Source organism: Podarcis erhardii (genome assembly GCF_964252035.2).
Source record: "Podarcis erhardii genome assembly, chromosome: 7".
Taxonomy (NCBI): Eukaryota; Metazoa; Chordata; class Lepidosauria; order Squamata; family Lacertidae; genus Podarcis; species Podarcis erhardii.
The window spans coordinates 44,705,278-44,725,962 of record NC_138511.1 but is presented as its reverse complement, the minus strand read 5'-3'; the positions used below and the strand labels follow the sequence as shown (position 1 = coordinate 44,725,962).

General features: G+C 45.5%; 1 protein-coding gene across 7 annotated transcripts in view; it reads left to right on the top strand.

The window, feature by feature from the left end:
* Positions 1-20,685, top strand: part of PMFBP1 (polyamine modulated factor 1 binding protein 1) — an 84,242-nt gene that overhangs the window by 18,382 nt on the left and 45,175 nt on the right. The window contains exon 1 of one of the 7 annotated variants that reach the window (XM_081871769.1): positions 15,355-20,147. The exons of the other annotated variants lie outside the window; for them this stretch is intronic. Coding sequence (XP_081727895.1) covers positions 20,145-20,147 — 3 coding nt within the window. The 5' untranslated portion in view covers positions 15,355-20,144. Of the gene's footprint in view, positions 1-15,354; positions 20,148-20,685 lie in introns of those variants that run through there. 7 annotated transcript variants of the gene reach the window in all.

Here is a 20,685-nt window from a genome sequence, read left to right as displayed (position 1 = left end):
TGACTGGTGGTCCCTTGAACCAGTAAGAGAAGTGTGGGAGTTCAGCCCTTTTGGGTTTTTTATTTTATTTTTATTTTCCGACCTCTGTGCTAAGGAAGAATAATAAGCAGAAAATTCCTCTCTACCTGATTATCAAAGTAGCAGAATAGCTGTCCCCTTGCAACCCCAGGGTGTGGTTTGTCTGGGTAGGCTTCTCTCTTGTGGGGGGGGGCAGTGGGCCTGCACCAATTTGCTTGTGTGGACTGAGGCAATTGCCTGAAATGGCAAAGGGGAGGCATGAAAGGCACCCCAGTGGTTTCTCTAGCTGAGGAACTGGTGTCTGGATTGGTATGGGGGTGGGGTGCCTGTATGAGGTGGCAGAAATGCAATTTGGGCAGAAATTGAATTCCTCTGATAAGGAATTCAGAAGCAGCTGCCGCCGCTGCCTCATTCACTCAGCAGCCGAATAATCATATGCGCTTTAATAATCTTTATTTTACAGGAGTATGTTGCCAGGGCAACGGAATGTAAGCAGCAGAACGGCCCCTTGCCGCTCTCAAAGGCAAATCTGCAGAAAGAGATTCTCTTGCTGCCTCTCTCCCCCCCCCAGCCCCTCTCTTTCAGTGTAATGATGGCTCTTATTTTTCATGCGCTGATTTCATAATCGCCTAGAAGGGTCCCTTTCCCCGTTTCCTTTATTTATGTCTGAGGACAGGCCTGGGCAGATGCCTAGAAGAATCCCAGCTGTGTGGGGAGGGGGGGCATCAAGCAAGCTATTGGGCTGTGGAAGGGGGGAATTAATCAGACAGCCTCTTGCTATGCCTTTCCTCCCTGGTGCTGTTTGCCTTCCACTCAGCCCAACCAGGTGATTGTCAGGGTCAGGGAGAAGTCAGGAACTGATTGCATTAATTGGAAATTATTGGCTAGGTGCATATTTGGTGTGTTGGGTTGGGAGGGGTCTTTAGAACAGGGCAAATTGAATCACAGTCAGGAGAATAATGAAGCCCCCAGGCCGCAAGCTCTGCAAAGGGCGCCCTCCTTCCAGAGTGTTTCCTATAATGGATTCTGCTCTCTTGCTGGAAAGGTGACGTCTTCCCTGGCTGCCCCCCCCCCCCCCCCGCCGCCAAAAAAGACATAGGCATCTTGATTAGGTGATCTGGGAAATTGGCTGGTTTGGAAACATTTAAAATGTGGGGTCCCTGGAGCTGTAGATCCCCCATCTAGACAGCCGATGCTGTGGCTGCTCATCAGTCTCCTTCCTGCCACTCCAGGTGCCAAGGGCCAGGCTTTGGATTCAGAGCCAGTGAAAAAGAGTCAGGCCCTGCGGAGGAGGATGAAGCTTCTGCCCATGTGCAGTTGGTGGGCTGGAGCAGAGGTCACTCTGTTTCCCCTGCGCTGGTATCATGGAGTCCAAAGGGATCTTGGAGGTCATGATGTGCTTCAACCTTCTTCTCAATGTAGGACGTAGCCAACATGCTATCCCTGAAGGGTGGCCATTCAGCCTCTGCTTGAAACATCCCCAAAGAAGGTGAAGAGTGTGTCCCCTCCCACAGCAGTGGTGCTTCTTCCACTATCAAGCAGCTCTTTCTCTTAGGAAGCTTCTTCTGATCTTTAGCCAAAATTAGCTTCCTTGCCATTTTCACTCATGGAGTCCCTGTCCTGTCCTCTGAAGCAACAGAGAACAAGAGTCGACTGCACCTTCAGATGTTTGAAATACCTGCTGTCACCTGCCTCATTCACCTTCTCTTTTCCACGCTAAGCATGCCCAGCAGTTCTTTCAACTGTTTATCGCAGAGCTTTGTTCCCTTGCCACCCTTCTCTTGACACACTACAGTTTGTTCATGCTCTCCTTAAAATATAGTGCCCAGAACTGTACACATTACTCTGGATGCCGGTCTGAGCAGCACAGAATTCAGCAGAACTATGACTTTCCATGATCTAGATCCTATACTTTCCCCTCCATTGGCCACTTAATAATATTTCTGCCCATTGTAACAATTGTAATGCACTGTGCTAGATGCTGTGTGGGTTTTTAAATTGTATTTTTATTGCTTGTTTTTTTCTTTTATTACAATTTGCATTCAATAAAATTCAATTTGTAATGCAATGGAATACAATATAAGAAATGGAAGTAGGAATGTAAATTCAGTTTAAAATTAATATAAATACTTAATGCAGACATGCTGTGGACCACAGTTTGGGAACTCCTGACCTAGATGTCATGCTTTTATTAATGCAACCTAGTCCTATGTTTGCTTTTTTTAAGCAGCTGTGTTGGGCTGCTTGCTCATTTTTGGCTTGTGAACAGCCTCTGTACCAGATCCTTTCCGCAGATCCTGTTGCCAAGCCAAGGCTCCCCCATCGTGTTCATGTTTCTTTGATTTTTTTGTTCTTAAGTGCTGGACTTCACGTTTATCTGTATTGAATTTTCTCTTGTTGGTTTCAGCCCAGTGTTCTCGCCTGTCAAGATCACTTTGGATCTGGCATCTGTCTTTTGTGCTGATGTCTCCCTCCCAGCTTTGTGTCACCTGCAAATTTGGTTAGAGCCCTCTCTACGTTTCCATCCAAGTCATTTGTAAAAAGGTTGAACAGCCCGGGGCTTTGCAAAGAGCCCTCTGGCCCACCACATAAGACCTTGTTCCAGTTTGAGGCAGAGCCATTCATGAGCCCTTGTTGGATATGGTTGCTCAGCCAGCTAACAGAAGAGAGGCAGGGCAGAGCAGCGGTACAAGTGGGGTGGGGTGAGGAGAGCTCATGTTCCGCTGATTGTGACCCGTTCTAGGGTAGAAATGTTCTCCCCAAGGTGCCCTGTCTGTGGGCCAGGGCCTCTTGCTCTTCGGGCTTTTCTGGGAATCCCTGCTTGGAAGCCTTCTAAGCCCCCCATCCGCTTCTGCTGCTGAAAGGATATCCTCCTCCACTCTCCCCACATAGTGCTTGCAGCCCATCTGATTTGCTTAAATGCTGTGGGGAAGAGCATTAGCACATTTTCCATGCCAGATGTGCACCCGAGCCTATCCCCTCTTTCCCAGGATAGCTGCGTAACTAAACTGAGGTAGGGAGAAGGTGGGAGGCATGATTTGTGCTTTGCTCTAAGCCTCCTATTCTGTTTCCTGGCTTCTGCTGTTCTCATTGTTCCTCTCCAGTCAAATGGTAGATAGCAGAAAAGCACATTACTTGTGAAAAACAATGAACTGTAACATTCAAAAAGCGGGACATGGTGTGTGTTGCCAACTATGTTTGCCATGACTTGGAATTTTATGGCTTGCTGAACTATACTCTAAAATTCTGTGTGCTCCTGAAAAGCTACAAAATATAAACTGTATCACAGTTTAAAACAAAGATGATTTTTCACAATTGCCACAGATCAAGAACTGTATAATTGGTAGCACCTTCTATGGCCTGAATAGGGTGACTCAGTTGTGCTCAACTTGATCCTTCCCTCCCCCAAACCCAGCAAGTGTTCCGTGTTTGCTCACTCTGCGGTGGAATGCAAATCCAAAGGCTGTTTAAATCTGCCACTCCTAGAGCATTTGTGGGGAGGTTCCTAGTTAGCCATTGTGAGGTCACCTTGCTTGCAACAGCCTGTCCAGTAAGGAGGAGATATTTCCTCCTGCCTATGTAGCAATGGCTGCTCTTTTTTCCATTTTGGATTAGAGGCCTGGCAAAGATCAGGTGTGAACGTGCAGACTGAGCATAGAGCCTTCTCTTCCTCACAGGGCCATGTACGTTGGAGCATGGCTGTTCATGGCAGAGCGAATGAATGGCTTGGTTGGGAGAAGGGCATCTTTCACCAGCCCACCCCCTTGAAGAGCCAGTTGTGCTCGGAGCAGCCTGGGCTTTGGAGGGTGGCTGTTCCATTTCCTTCCTCCTCTTCTGCTTGGGAGCTGTCTTTGTCTCTGGAACATGGACCAAGCAATTTAATAAATGAACTCATCAAGCCCAGCTCTTCTTCAAAAAGGCTTGGCGACTCTTCATGCCTCCCATGCTATTTCCAGCAGGCCCTCACAAGTCAGGGAATCCTGCCAGCAACATCTTCAGGCAGGCAGAGCCCTGGAATCCAGCAAGAGGAAAGCCCACCCCGAGTGGCATTTAATCCCAGTCAGCTAATTGCAAACCATGGTGTCTTACATACATTTCCAGTAGGGAAAAATTGAGTGGTTCTCAACTGTTGCTGAGTTTGATTACCAGGATCAATAAGGCATAGGATGTTTCAGAATCTGGAGCTGCAGGAAACTATGAGGTTGCGCAAGCTCAATGAGAATTGTTGGGCATCTCTTCCAGGCCTGGCCTGCCATACTGAGGCAAGGCCTACTGCATGGGGCAGTTCCTCTTGTCTCCAGCAGCACCCTGTAGACTAGTGTGTGGGCCAGGTTGCAGGGGGAAAGGCAAAAAAATGAGTGGCTGGCAGGAAATGCAGCTTTTGTCAGGGAAAGTGCTGAGCTTGGTGCACTATTGTCTGAAAGTCATGAGCCAGGTGTGCTCCTAATGTGGTGCTGTGGAGTCTGTGGCCCTTTGAGGTGCCCTACCACCACCCTGCCATTTCTGGGGCAATGGAGGGTAAGAAAGTGGCTGTAGTGGCTCCCTTTTGCTGTTGTGTGCATGGGCCAAGAGTGATGCTCATAAGAGGGTCCTTGAGGCCACCATGTCGAGGCTTGGCAAGGCCTCTCTCCCCTCCACTTACTTTGGAACTGTTCAGACTTTGTGTAAAGCAGCATGTTCAGTTGTGGGCCAGAAAGTCCAAAAAGAGAGAGGAGAGAAAGCCATTGAGATTTGGAAGGGAGGCAAAAGCAAGGATAACCAAGAGTCTGGAGCACAAAGTTTGAGGCCTGGCCCAGAACCTCCTGTGAACTTTCTGCCAATTCTGTTGGTCTTTTCTCTAAAACTGTTATTTCTGGTGGGAGGGGTGTCACACCACTTCTTTTATTCTAACTGCTCTTTCTTCATAGTCACCTGGTGGGCGGGATGTCACACAGTGCTGCTTCCATCTCACCACTTATTTTATGTAGTAGGCATTGCCTCCAACACTTGCATCTGCTGCCTCCACTGTATGTGTTTTCTTCTCTCCCTGCACCCTGCTTGTGGGCACCACTGTGCCTTTCTCTTTCCTGCTATGCTGGGTACAGAACTGGAGCTTCAGAAATGGAGGCTGCCCCCACCCTTCCTACCACACAGTCCACCAGCACAGACCCCTCTGCTTAATGCCTGTTGAATTCTGTGCTGTGTGCTAATGGGAGCCTGTACTCTGTAACAGGGTCACCAGGTGGAAGCGAAACTGCCCCTGAGCCCTCTGCATAGAGCTGGATCCAAATCAGAATACTGAAAAGCCTGGATGGTGTTTTTTAAAATAATAATAATAATCCTTCCTTTTTAACAGCTTCAGAGCAAATCTCCCAAAGCAATTCCAGCCAAACTTCTAACATTTTAGATACATAAAAATTTTAGGGCTTGTGGTAGTGGAATTTGAATATTATTTATGGGTTTTCATTTTAAAGAGAAGAAAAATACAAAACTTTTTCCTTCCCCCTTTCTCTCTCTGCCCCCCCCCTTTTCATTCTTCATCTCCACAGAGGAGTTTAATTTTAAATGATAAATGTCGAAATTAGAGACCATCGAGAAAATCCAATTTAGTGAGGAGTTTTAAAAATCCCATAATAAACGCCGAGTGAAATGTATGATTTAATGCGGGGCACCAATGGCTGCTATTATGTGCTATTAGCAAAGCGGGGCTGAGAGGGAGTCTTTATCACTGGCTGATGCTGGCTGGCCCGGCCTTTCCTCCTGCTATTGATTTGTAGCCGCTTGTCATAATGACATCGGGAAGCAATGAATGGAAGATGGGCTTTTGATAGGGTTGAGGGGGGCATGGGGGGGAGAGCAAAAATTCAGCAAGTTTTCTATCTCTTCTGCCTGATTAGATTTTTTTCCCTGTTCTTTTAAGAGCTTTCACATTCCAATAAAAATGCTAAACCAGCTCTGAAGCAGAATTGTTAGGGAGTAAATAGCTCATCGCTTTTAAAGGGGGAAGAGCAACATCTCGACAGCTCTGCTGACCTCACAGCATTTGAATCTGAAGAATGCTTCTCGTCTTGTGAAATGGAGGTGGCTGCTGGAGGCATCTTCGCCAGGGGCTTGTAGGCAGATCTCATAAACATGGTGGAGAGGGAGGGGCATTATGTGAGAAACCCAGCCAATTGCCCACAAAATGGACAAGGAGCCCTCCTTTATAAAGGCTGGGCACTTCCAAGGCATTGCAGCATGGGGAGATCTCATGTTCATGTCTGCTGGGGAGATTATTGAACCCTGGGTTGAGAAAAGCAAGAAGATTCTTGCAGCTGTAGCTTCACTTTTGTCTTCAGGAATAAAGTGGTGCTGCCTCTGCCAGGAGGTGCCTCAAGTCTAGCTGTGGAGAGGAAGGGGCCACTGTGGGCTGGCTGTTGATCTACAACTGAAGCATGTCCCGCATCATGCAGCCACGTCGAGGTCCCATTGTGAATGGATTGGAGATACTTTTGCGGACAGAAAGCCAAGACCCAGTGCTTTCCTGAAGCCTTGAGATAGCCTTGCAAGGAAGAACTGATTAAATGGTGGGCGCTTCAGAACAGATGAAAGGGAGGTTTACTCAGCACATAGTTAAACTATGGAATTCAGTTCCTCAGTATGCCTTAATGGCTGCAAACTTGGATTGCTCTGAAGGGGAATTAGATACATGCCTTGAGGATAAGGCTCTCATGGTTACTTGTCATGGTGGCTGCTTGCCACTTCCAGCGAGGCAGCCTGCCTCTGAACACCAGTTGCTGGGGAGGCCAAGTGAGGAAGGTACTCTTGGGCTTGTAAGTTTCCCAGGGAGAAGAATGCCAGACTAGATGGTCCCCCTTTGGCCTGATCCAGCTTCAGGGCTGCTCTTAGATGCCCTTGCAAGCTGCTTATGTCATGGCCTAGCCAGGACATGGCTCTAAAGGGCATTACTGCTACATTTCCAGTTCCTTGAAGCCTGCTTCCTTGCCTGGTCCCCTGGAGGTGGCTCTTCTTGCTGAGACCCAGGCCGGTTGCTATTTGACATGTCTGTCGTAAAGCAGCTGCATTGCTGTCCTCCTCCCATAAGGAGCAGGTGAAGGACCACATTTTGCCACCTTGCCCACAAGGATATCGTGGGGGAACATTGTCAAGTGCTTTGCTGAAATTAAGATATGCTTTGTCCACAGTGGTCCCATGGTCTGCCTGTCTAGTAATTCCATGAGAAATGGAGATAAGGATGGGCTTGCATGGCTATTACTCTATAAAACTCACATTTGCTTCTGTTATACAATGCAGTTTAATTTTCTAGATATTCCAGGCCTACTGTTATAGCCAGACTGTGGTTTCCTTTCTGCAGGTCATTCATTATTAGACTAAAATACTTGTATTCTGTTGCTCCCGTTTGGCATTTTGTGTGTGTGTGTGTGTGTGTGTGTGAGAGAGAGAGAGAGAGAGAGAGAGATGCATCACAAGGTGGGGACATGGGAGCTCCCATTTGGGCTGTGCAGCAGGCCCAGCGCTCAACAACCTGGACTCTTCTCTAGCCCTTTTCGACTCCATTAGCAGCAGTCAAGGGAGGCTTCCTGCAGTAACCCAGATAGGCTCCTGCAACTCGGGGGCCTCTGCTGCTGCTGGCGCAGTGCTTCTCTCACACGCTTGTGTTCTCCATACTTGATCAATCACTGACAGCCTCATTGTTTTATAATGCCCCTCTCAGCACGCTGTTTTCAACCCATCGCCCTGCTTGCTTTATAGTCTATAAATATTTAATTCTTTAATAAACTGCTTATGTGTAACACCAAATGACAGGTGTGTGTCGCTCCTCTCTTCCATGGTGCATCTGTTTGCAAAACAGTGTTCTGCTCTCTCTCGGCAAGAGCCACAATGCCTCTTAGCCATCTGCAGCTTTGCTCTTGGAGTCTGGAGTCTGTTGGCCTTCAGAAGGTGGTGCTGAGCTCACTTCTGAGCATGCTTCTACTTAGGGAGGGGTGTGTGGAGGGCCATTTGCTCTTGCCCCAGATTGGCCTCTATATAGTTTCTGTCAGCTGCTGCTGCTGCTGCTGCTGCTGGGCTTTCTGTAAATCCCCCACCTCCCTGTTCTTTCTACACTGTAAGCTATGTGTGGAGGGGGCCCTATCCAAGGCCTTTGTTCCAACCATTTCCTTGGTGCTGCTGTTGCTGCTCAGTGTACTAACATCTAGACAGCCAAGTTTGGGGGCCCTGGCCTCACTTGTGGCACCTGAAAGACTAACAACCTTTTAAAGGTGCAAGCTCTTTTGGACTATCCTCAATTGCAAGGCTATGTACATGTGGTTTGCGGGGGCAGGATTGTAAATAGGGAGGTCAGAGTGAATTGAGATGCAGAAAAGTACAGAGATGCTGAAGCATCTTTTGCCAGTACTGGCAGCTCCAGGGTCAGCAATCTAAATCTTTGGCTGAGAAACAAGCAGAATGGGCAGCAGAGCCTCCAGTTTGGGAAAAACAAAGCTGCCCCCCACCCCCACCACAGTTAATCCTGGTTACCTTTATTGCTGTCTTTTGACACTGTCATCTGTTCTAGAGCTTTTTGTTATATACGCACTTTATCTATAAAACCTCTTCCTAAGCTAAACTTGCTGTTTGACCCTGCCTTATTTTAAAGGGTTTCCTTTTTGTGTCTATGGACACCTCAAAAGCCTTTGATGTGTTTACATAAGTTTTCTCTATGAAGTTTTGGGTGATATGTAGGGAAATCTGGAGGATCCCTGAAGCCTGCTTTTAACCTGAGACCTTCACTGGGTGGGGAGGCAAGATTGCAGACAAAGCCCTACTGCCCATGAAAGAAGCTACACAGTGGATGCTGAAGCCAGGCCTGAGGCCAGTTTTACCAGTTACTTAAGACACACCTTTTCAACCCATCCTTCAGATCTTTTTGATGAAGCTTTCAAGGCGGCTTTTTACTGAGTAGTCTATTATTAATATAATAATAACATACTGATGCTGATATTTAGAGCTGATGAGCTGGTTGTCCAGTACTGTTTTTGATTAGCTGTTGCAGGTGAGGTATTTTGTACTATTGCTTGTAAACTGCTTTCTGATTTTTAAGAAGAGGGGTATATATGTGGAATAAATGGAAACTTTCCTCCTCATTGGCAATGCTTTTCTGGAAGCATGAAGAGATGCTGTTTTCTGCAAGGGTCGTTGTGTGTGGCTATAAACATGTTGTTGTTGTTGTTGTTGTTGTTGTTGTTACTATTACATTTATTTATAACCCACATTTTCCCCAAATTGGGACTCAAGACAGGTTACACAAATTAAAAGAACACAAATAAAATACAAAAAACTGAAAACATGTAAAAGATAATTGTTAAAAATTAATTAAACTCTAGTAGGGTTAACATAATATAAAAACAAATCTATTAAAATGCAGATAAGAAAAACAGCACAGCACTATTAAAACCCACCCTTTCTTTTCTTTAAAAAAAAAGCAGTTTCCAAAGGCCTGTCTGAATGCAACAGTCTTCACCTGCCAGCAGAAGAACAAGAAAAGGGAGCCAGTCTAGCTTCCCTAGGAAGGGATTTCCAAAGCCTGGGAGCAGCCGCCAAGAAGGCCCTCTCCAACATCCCCATGAAGCATGCCTGTGAGGGTGGTGGGACTGAGAAAAGAACTTTCCCCAAAACTCTCAGAGCCTGGTCAGGTTCACAGGAAAGAATACAGTCCTTCAAATAGCCTGGGCATAAGCCATGTAGGGCTTTATAGGTCATAACCAGCAATTTGAATTGTGCCCAGAAACAGATGGATAGCCAGTGGAGCTGTTGTAAAAATGGAGTTTTATGCTCCCTATAATCAACCTTGGTCAACCGGCTGCAGCTCTTTGGGCCGGTTGAAGTTTCCAAGCACTTTTCAAAGGGAGCTCCATGTAGAGCATGTTATAGTAATCCAAACTGAAGATGGTGCCACCTCTCATCCCATCTGAATTAAGATGCTGTAGAACTGAAAAGGGCAATATGTGGGAGTGGTCAGAGCCCCTGTTTTGGGAAGAAAGGCCAAAGAGATTGGGTCTTTCTAGTTTAGGGCAGGGGTCAGTAATTTTTTTCAGCAGGGGGCCAGCCCACTGTCCCTTAGACCTTGTGGGGGGGCCAGACTATATTGGGGCGGAATGAATGCATTCCTATGCCCCACAAAGAACCCAGAGATGCATTTTAAATAAAAGGACACATTCTACTCATGTAAAAACATGCTGATTCCCAGACAGTCTGCGGGTCGGATTTTGAAGGTGATTGGGCCGGATCCGGCCCCTGGGCCTTAGTTTGCCTAACCATGGTTTAGGGTTACTAGGGCTGGAATGTGTTGCTGTGAATATCATGCCTCTCCAGTCACCAGTTTCATATAGCAGAGATTTATTTTTTTATTTAAAGTTTATTTTATAGCACTCTTCATGATGTCAAATTTCAGGACGATGTGCAGCATAAATCAAATATAGAAACACACTTTTAAAAGGCCTGTAAGACTTTAAAACAGACTAAAACTTTCACATGTTTAAGTTGTGGGCATATGGAAGGTTTCAAATTGCCCAGGGTCACACTCCCATGCAGCTCACCTTCCATGGCAACTTGCTGGGTCAGTCTATTATATCAAATGCTAGAGTATTCATCTTGCTTGACAGGCATGGTCTGCCAGGCTTACCCATTTAGCCCACCAGACTGTTTTGGGCAAGTCATGCTCACCAGCTCTAAACCTGATGTCGTAAAGCTAAGGTGGGGCTTGGCTGACAGGGAAGAGTTTGCCCTAAACACCTGACAACTACCTGGTTATCAGGAGCCTTTGAAGCACTGGACTTCCAGTGAGAAATCATGGCTGTTTAAACATTTCCTGACAAGGTTCCAACGTCAGAGATAATTAAAAGTAAAGGGACCACTGACCATTAGGTCCAGTCGTGACCGACTCTGGGGTTGCGGTGCTCATCTCGCTCTATAGGCCGAGGGAGCCGGCGTTTGTCCGCAGACAGTTTCCGGGTCATGTGGCCAGCACGACTAAGCCGCTTCTGGCAAACCAGAGCAGCGCACAGAAACGCCATTTACCTTCCCGCTGGAGCGGTACCTATTTATCTACTTGCACTTTGACGTGCTTTTGAACTGCTAGGTTGGCAGGAGCAGGGACCGAGCAACGGGAGATCACCCCGTTGGTGGGATTCAAACCGCCAACCTTCTGATCGGCAAGTCCTAGGCTCTGTGGTTTAACCCACAGCACCACCTGCGTCCCATCAGAGATAATTAGGTGGTGTTTAATGATAGCTATTGCCTATTGTATTATCTCTGAGGAACAGATATAACAGGGATTAACTTCCAGTGTTCTGGAAGGACTGTTCTCCCATCATGAGACTGAGAAATTTTCAAGGTGAATGACCAGGCAGCAGAATAACTGCAATCTTGCCCAAACACCACTTAATAGCCCTAGGTGTCAGTCCTTAGGGCAAAGATCAGCTCAACCTCCCTTTCTTCAGTCATTTCAGAAACTCCTATAAATTACTATAGAGACTCTCTCTCTCTGACCCGACAACTGGTTTAAGCCGAGATGCCATTAAAGGGCTCAAAACAAAACAAAAAAGCATGCTCTAATCCATGGGTAGGCAAACTAAGGCCCGGGGGCCGGATCCGGCCCAGTCGCCTTCGACATCCGGCCTGCGGACAGTCTGAGAATCAGCATGTTTTTACATGAGTAGAATGTGTCCTTTTATTTAAAATGCATCTCTGGGTTATTTGTGGGGCATTGGAATTTGTTCATTATTACTTCCGGGTTGGCGCCCCCGGCAATGGCGGAGCTCCTCCGATCGGGAGGAACTTGCTCCGTGGAAAGTTGGGTCTGAACCGCCACGGCGAAGGCGGAGACCCATTGAAATCACAGGCGGAAGAAGCTTGTGAACCTGGGATTCGGCTGGCACCTTTTGCGCCTCCCCTACTCACAGGGAAACCCTGTTTTGGGTATCCGGAGCGACGTGGGGTGAGTGGTGCGGTGCTTTGAATTGACCGCTTCTTTCACGGAGTGAAGCCGCATTGCTGTTGCCGGAGAGCGCTGACTTTTTCTTGTGGACAATTGGATTTTAAGCAACAACCCGTGAGTAAAACGGAAAATTGGATCTTTAAATATCTTAATTTGGCATCGAACGGGGAAGGTTCAAAACAGGAAGTCCGCCTTCCCCTTTTGTAAATAGACTGAAGCAAAGAGCTTACAAGTTAAGGTCTCGGAAAGCCTTATGTAAAGGATTAAACTTCCATCGATTGAAATTATTAGACCCCCCTTGGAAGCAGGAGAAGAGGGGGGAAATTTTGGACTGTGTATCCTGCAGGAGAGAGTGATTAAAATTAAATTACCACTGCTCTGAACCTGGGAACGGGCTCCCAGTAATTGACGTTTTGGGAGAATTCATTGACAGCGAAGAGAACAGATGTTGACAGTCAGTTAAATAAGAGAAATATATTGTTTCCATTGTCCGCTTCTGCGTTTAAAAGGGAGGAAAAGTATGTGAAAATTGAAACTATCTTTACTTTTTGATCTGTGTTGGAAAAGATTAATACAAGTGGAGACTGCTCCCCTCTAGAGGGAGCTTTTGAAACTGTTACAAGAGTGGAGCTGGGAAATCTCCAGCTGCTTGATAAGAACTGTGAGAACTAGAGATTGACCTTGGATATTCAAGAATGTCGACAGGAGAAGCCTTATGGACTGCATTTTCTAAGATAAGCCACTTCATAAAAAGATGGATGCTATGACTACTAAAATTGACATTTTGGAACCAAAAGTGAGCACCAATACAGAAATTATTCAGGATTTGGCACAGGAATTTATTTCAACAGGACAAATTGCTGAAAAGGAGAAGGAGAAAGTTGCCGTTGTCGAACCTAAAGTAATACAAGGGGGAGCCTTAGCCTTACAGAGGCAAATTGAGGACTACAAGTTGAGGCCCTTTATGATTGAGACTAGAAAAAGTCAGATTTTGAAGATCGGAGCCTGGCCTGGATTAGAAAAGGAAAGTTGGAAAGATCCCTCTATGCAGGGATTAACTGACTTTTGGAATATGGACTTGGGTCAGGAGGAGATTGGAGTTCTGGGGGCCTTTAGATTTGGAGGAATCTTGAAACATGCCCGGAAATACTTTATGGATCCTAGTTTTAATTATGGAAATCTGGCTGACCTGTCGAGAAGGAATAAAAGTATCGTTGGATTGGAGTTTCCCCGAGATCTGCTCTTCAGCATCAAAGAATATGAAGAAGACTGGCAGAAGGGACGTGGAAAAGAGTTAAGAGCCTCGGACATAAGATCTCCAGGTTGATGGACTGTATGGAGTTGACGGAAGTGGCTGGTAGAGTCCGAGACTGGGGAGAGGAGATGGTGGAAGAAGATTGGAAATTTAAAGTCTATATATAGAAATATTGTAAAATTAATGAGTGATAGAAAAATGTTGGAAGGAAATTTTATGGCTTTAGCTGAAATGCTATAAGGAGTTAAGCTTAAATAAGTATATTAATTTTAATGGAAATAAGATTAAAAATATGTTAAGACATTTATATGATAGAAAATAGAGAAAGATGGAAAGGAATTGCTGAAACAATTAATGGAAGTGGAATACAAAGAGGGAGGTGAGAGGAGGTCAATGATACAAGGGAATGAAAGATAGAATATGGAAAAGGTATGATGTATGTTTTTAAATTGTTTTTGTTTGGTTTGGTTTAGTTTATTGTGTTAGTTTAATGTGTTAAGGTTGTGTTTTGTATTGTTTATGTATTGTACTGTTTTTTCTCTTTTTTGTTCTTTTTTTTCTTTTGTCTTTCTTCCTTTTCTTTTTTGTAAGCTTTAAAAGTAATAAATATTTTTTTTTTTAAAAGGAATTTGTTCATTATTTTTTTCAAAATCTAGTCCAGCCCCCCACAAGGTCTGAGGGGCAGTAGACTGGCTCCCTGGTGAAAAAGTTTGCTGACCCCTGCAAGTCTAATCATACGTCCCAAAGAAAGTTGTTAAACATCTAAGAGATTCCCTAACTCAGAAAATTTCATCTTATTTCATTCTATTCTTAATCCTCAGTTTGACTGGTGAATGTGACAGCTTGTTCTGAGAGTGGAATGTTAAGAATATAACTTCCTGATAAGCAAGGACTATGGATTTCAGGGAAAGCACTCATTATAGGAAAAATACTGAAAAACACCCCACTAATTATTGGTGTCATGCAACAATTATTGAAGGAGCACTGAAAAGAACTAAGAGTGGAGATGCAGAAAATGGTAAATGGAAAAGGACTGGACAAAGTTGAGGCTGGAGAAAATATGCAGCCTTTGAGAAAGAATACTGGTGGAGGTTTGCCTGAGCAGTAGAATGTAATAGTTAAGCTGGAGGCTTTGGATGATGAAATCAAGAGGACCTCCACATGCCTGGAGGAGCTAAATGCTGGAGTCATGATGCTGGAGATGGGGAAGGAAACTACGGATGGAGAGACTAAGAAATATCCTGAGCTGGCAGAAATAGAATTAGGAAAGAAATGACTATAAAATTTGAACTAAATCTAGAGGAAAAAATTATTAAGCCTCTCGCAACATTCTTGGAAAAATAATGGAAGAAGAGGAAATGGAAACTATGTTTTTTTAAAAAAAGGTTAGGATGGAAAATGATGGCCAACAGAAAATAGGAAGATAAGGATCTGGTTGTGAAATAATGATTATACACAAGTAAATAACTATGGATCATTTTTTCAATATATGACCACAGCAAAGAGACTCTTGAAGGAATAAAGACCAAGGATTTACTGTTTCTCAATACTGGAGGTAAAATTGTTATGTTAGTCTGGAAAACGACTATTATTGACTTTTATCAATAGTAATAATAGAAGAACCACTTTTGGACTTTTTGGAATTAAAAATGAATGAACTTGAAATGTCTAGACTTGAAGACTGGAAAAGCATTGCCTAGCAAATGGAGTTACAGGTAGGTAGCTGTGTTGGGCTGCCGTGGTCGAAACAAAATAAAAAAAATCCTTCCAGCAGCACCTTAGAGACCAACTAAGTTTGTTATTGGTATGAGCTTTCATGTGCATGCACACTGGAGGAACAGCTGGATACTACCCTGGAGTGCACATTTGAAAATTTTGAAGAACTCTTGTATATACAGCTGACAGGTGCATAGTTGGAAGTCCTTTTTTACATTTCTTTTTTTATATTCTTTTATTGTTGTTGTTGTTTTTGGAACATGGGTGGCGCTGTGGTCTAAACTACTGAACCTAGGGCTTGCCGATCGGAAGGTTGGCAGTTTGAATCCCCGCAACAGGGTGAGCTCCCGTTGCTCTGTCCCAGCTCCTGCCAACCTAGCAGTTCGAAAGCACGTCAAAGTGCAAGTAGGTACCGCTCCGGCAGGAAGGTAAATAGCATTTCCGTGTGCTGCTCTGGTTTCGCCAGAAGTGGCTTTGTCATGCTAGCCACATGACCCGGAAAAACTGTGGACAAACACCAGCTCCCTTGGCCAGTAAAGCGAGATGAGCACCGCAACCCCAGAGTCGTTTGCGACTGGACTTAACTGTCAGAGGTCCTTTACCTTTACCTTTTTTGTTGTTATTTTTTACTCCTTTAATATTTTTACCTCTTTGTTATTTTTTGTTTTTTGCGTTGTTTTGGCTTCTGCTTTGCTTTGTTTCTTTGTGTTTTTTGTTATCCTCTACTCAGGGTTAATGAGGGGTTTGCATACAGATGAAGGTGATGGATGGTTGTTGAAGGACCCTGTGTGAGAGGCAGGGAAGGGAAGATCTCCTAGGGTGGGAGGCTGGGTGAAGAAAGGGAAGCTCCCAGAGGAGAGCTCGGAGGGTTCACCTTTTTCTGTTTGGGACAATTTAAGATCTCCCAGTGAGAGAGGACTTTGCATTCTTCTTTTTCTCTTTCTTTGTTTTTGTTTAGATTAGTTTGTTTTGTGTTGCATTGCATTATGAAAGGTCTTATTAAATTCTTACGGGTGGTGGGGGAGAGGAACCTTTGAAGCATTGCACAAAGGAGAACCTAGTCCGAAGACAGGATCATTCTCCTTTTACATCATCCATTGCAAAGGGAGAGCAATCCTGCTTAGTGCTGGGCTTGGTTGCACTTTTCTGTTACGCAGGCGGGAGAGTGGCACCCACTTAAAGGAGACTGCTGCACACCCACTTAAAGGAGAAGCAGAGCAAAATACAGTTTGAAATGGCTTCCCATCTGCCAGCTTAACAGAAAAGTGCAGTGTACATGTGCACACACCACACCATGGCTCTCTCATTCCTTGGTGTTAAAATTTGGAGACATCCACATTTGCAGAACTGGTCTGGAATGCAATGTCTTCCATTCATCCTTTGTCTTCATGTGGATAACTTTTGGTGAGCAGTTGTATTTATATTTCAAGGGGGTGTCCATGATGCTATATGTGATACCTATGATAATAGTGTCAGATTGTCCTCTGGTTTTAGTAAACTGGGGGAGGGGAGAAATGCCCCTAAAGGCTGGATTAAATTTAAGGAGCATGGGTGAACTACCATCTTATTTTTAAATACAAGGTGGCCATAGGTTTCTCTCATTTAAAAGCAAAACAAAAAAGAGAACCCCCAACTACTTCATGTTTAAAGCTAATATAAAAAATGACCTTCCCAAGGAAAGGTGTGGCATACCTACATCTCCCTACTTGGTGGTTGGTAGTGATGGTGAGTGATCCCATTAGAGTTGTCCCAACTTGAGAGCATAAGGCCAGTGGGGTTGGGCTCTGTCTAGCTCAGCAAAGAGAGGTTTGGGGAATATTCCAAAATATTCCTATAAAGATGCAATTGTTCAAATATCTGTGCAAGTGGCCTCAGTAGAGAAGACTACGTAAGAGAAGATCTCTTGGGTCATTTGCCAACTTTGGGATACATATTACTGACTCCTGCAATATGCAGCTGATAGTGGAGAATGTGTGGTTTTGCAAATTTTGCATCATGTGCATTAGATGGTGAAAGGACATAACAGGTTTATTCATTGTGTAGAGAAAGCACACCCTCATAATATTATAACTGGGGACCATGCAGTGAAACTGATTGACTGGCATAGCATTTAGGACAGCCAAAGGAAGGAACTTCTTTAATAACTAAAGGTTAACTTGTGGAATTCACTGCTTCAAAATGTGGTGAAAGCCACTGCTTTATATGGCTTTGAAATGGGGATAGAGTGATCAAATCTGGTCAGATTTTTGCAGCAGACTGACCCAGTTCAATGTTTCCTGAACTTGCCTACAGCTCAGAATTCAGCTGTCAGCCATATTTCACACTTCTCTGGGTTTTGTGATTCTGTTTTGATCCTGAGAAGTGTGTGTGAAAATACTTATTTTATGTTAAGATGTATACAACTTGTCTCTTTTAGGAGGAACAGTACAGGGAAATGCATCTAAAACATGTGTTTTATGGGAAGATTGTGTACAAAATGTGTACAATTCACATGCGGATCTTTTGTATATTCTTTTGGAAAGTGTGCAAAAATCCAAACAGAAAAGGCTCATGATTGAGCCCCAGGGAAATTGACCTGAGACAGACGTAGACTGGTCCATCCTCCTCCACCCTGAAAGAGCATTAGGCAAATTCATGGGAGAGAATATCAGGCCTGTTGGTGTGAATAGTTCTGTGCAATTTCTATGCAGAGCAGGTGTCTGCCCCTAAATATCTTATTTGGTCACAGAGCAGGTGATATTATTGGGCTGACACAAAAGAAGGCAGCTGTCTGTCCCTCCATCACTCCAATCAGTATAGGTTTAGAATCTATGGAGATTGTCCTATTTTGTCCTCCCAACAGCCCAAACAAATGGTACAGGGACCAAGACCCCTGAGGGGTTTGAACCCAAGACCAGTGTTACCTAGAACCACCGCATCATGTGGAATGGCTCCTTCACTCTTTGGATTCCTTTACAGTAGGCTTCTTTTTATTTAATGTGGGGTTGTTTTTTTACTTATTTTAAAAATAAAAAAGGAATCCCTTGTAATCTTCTCATATATTTCTGGTGTTTGTGTGGCTAGATAATGGGTGGGTGGAGAAGCTTTGGCCCTTTAGCTGTTGCTGAACTACAAGTCCCATCACCCTTAGCCATTGGCCATGCTTGCTGTGGCTATTGCTAATTGTAGTTCAGCAGCATCTGGAGGGCCTGGAGGTTCCTCACCCTGGCGTAGTTCTAATATTCTGTCTGTTCCAAAATAAGCTGTGTGGCAACCCTGCTTTGGACTCCATGATGCTGCTTCCATCCATCTCTGCTTTGCAATTTCTTTGTAACTTAAAAACAACAGGTGGGCCCTCTGAAGGGACTTGACCCTAACCCCATTTTACTCCCTTTGGTTTCCTTTCCAGGTGCACTGTATCAGTCACTTCCTGCTCTGTGTGGGCCTCCTTTTTTCACCTTGAGCAAGACAGTGACCCCCAAATCCAGGTGTGGGGAAGGATGATGGGGGTCTTTAGTTCAGCCCCACTTGCTAGCTTCCTCAGTCCACCTCTGGAGAATCTGCTTGCCACGGGAGTGGGCAGAGTCCTCAGAGGTATGGCTGCCTTGGGCCCCAGCTTTCCAGCAGCCACTGCTGGTCTTTGGTCTGGTCCAAGTTTCATCCTCAGCAGCTCCTGTGGAACCAGTGCTGCTGCCTCGTCTCCCTTCTCCTTGTGAGGCTTCTCTGCATCTGCTGTGGAAATGCCAGTCCAGGCTGGAGCAGTGCTGAAAGTCCCTTGTCCAGGAATGCCCCTGGAGCCTCCTAGTGAAACATGTGACTGGAAATGCAGCGGTGTCTCCGCTGCCTTCTCTCCCCTGCCTGTTTCTCTGGGTGTGGCAGAGAGGATCTTCCTCCCCTTGGCACATTCAAAGTTGGCCTGCACTCCATGTGACTCATGACTCACCATCTCTTCCCTCCTCTCCACCAGTTCTGTTTCATTTGAATAAAGATAATTTATGTGGACATTCCTTCAGTCGGGTGTCTGTCATCATTCCTCCCCCTCCCTCTGTCCTAACACTGTTATTTCATTGATGCTTTGCGCCCCAATGGGGTCGTTATGCTTTTGCATATCATTATGTTTTTATGAAGAACAACAGCGACATCTGCATGTGCCGCAGCGCTATGGGCACAAGCAGAGGAAATGCAGCAAGCCCCCCCCCCCCAAAGACGGTGCCTTCCTAGTTCTGGCTGCCTTCAACTCCCTGTGCTGCCACCACTGCCACCAGCAGCTCCACCATCAACGGCACCCTCCCATTTAAACTCATCCGAATATTCATAGTTGCCCAAGAGGGAAAGCTGGGAAAGGAGGGGGGTAAATTCTGCTATCTAAAATTCTCCAGTCAAGTTCTGCTTCTGAGCCAAGAGCATGTCACCGTATGGCAGCTTGTGAAGCTGACAATGGTTGTTTGCTGGCAGGAAAGCCCCTCCACCCCCAAAACCAACCAGCATCCGATGAAAAGCCAGAGGGAGCAGTCACAATCCTGCTGTTGTCTGAGTGTGATAAAAGCCCCCAATTAAGACGTTGGCCATGTCTAAGAGCCACAAAGAATCCCCTGTATTCAGCAGCAGCTGCCGCCACTGGTGCCTTCCTTCGCTGGCTAGTGCCAGGGCAAAAGGATCTCAGCCGGCAAGTAATTGATGAAATGACTGAGTGGGGACACCAAAAGAAAAGCAAGCAAAGGAGGAAAACAGAGGAGACCCAACTGTTTGCTAATAAGAGGGTGGGCTGCAATTCCCGCATGGATATCCTGGGGCCCCCCCACACCCTTGACATCGTCTCCAGAATTAATCTGATCCCAAATGCCTGTGAAGAAGGGCAGACCTGCCAGGGCATTCCCCTGGAGCCAGCAATCCTCCTGGCAGCGCAAGTCTGGCTTGGCCTCAGTCCCCTCTTCGAAGGCTCCGCTGCTGGAATTGGAGGCATCCTAGGTTATATCCCACTTTCAAAGGTTTCCAAATGGAAGGCGGACTGAGGTCTGGCTCCTGGCATCTCAGGCAGATAGGCAGGTTTCTCGTTGCCCCCAACCCCCGCCCCTGCCCGCAGCATTGCACCTCTCTTGGCTCACCATCCCCCTGTAGTTTGCCTTAATGATATGCAAATGAAATATGCATAAAACCATTCTACTGTATGATGATTAAACACTGGAGACATTAAGAGCCGTGCCTCGCGCTTTGACGGTGATGGTAATCTTCCCCGAATATCCACTTTGCGGAGTTTGAGAAACCCAAGCTGCTGCTGGCCGGATGTGTGGAGGCTTGAGCGGGCACCGCGGGTGACCCAGCACCCATCTCTCGGCTGCTTCTTTTCCAGGAGGATCTCCCACCCCCCTTTTCGTCCTGCATCCCGTTTGTAATCCAGCACGCGACTGCACCGGGCGATTAACAGAACACCCCTCTTTTCTCTTAACGTTTCAGAGCTCATTAGCAAAACGATTATTCCTCATTAACCGCAAAAGCTTGTTCATTAGAAGAAAAAAAGATGCCCAAAAGATGCCATTGCTGTTAATCCTGATCTCTGCCGCTTGGCAGTAAATCCTGTACCAGTATTTTCCATGCAAAAGAGATGCGTGCCAATCTCCGCTTTTCTCTTCAGTGGGTTTCTTTTCGGATGAAGAGGGAAAACAAACCCCCATTTAGCATATTTTGTAAATTCCCGTTAAGTGAGAAGCCAATTAATATTCCCGTGGCATGACTTTATTTTTGTGTCTTCCTTTTGTCTCCA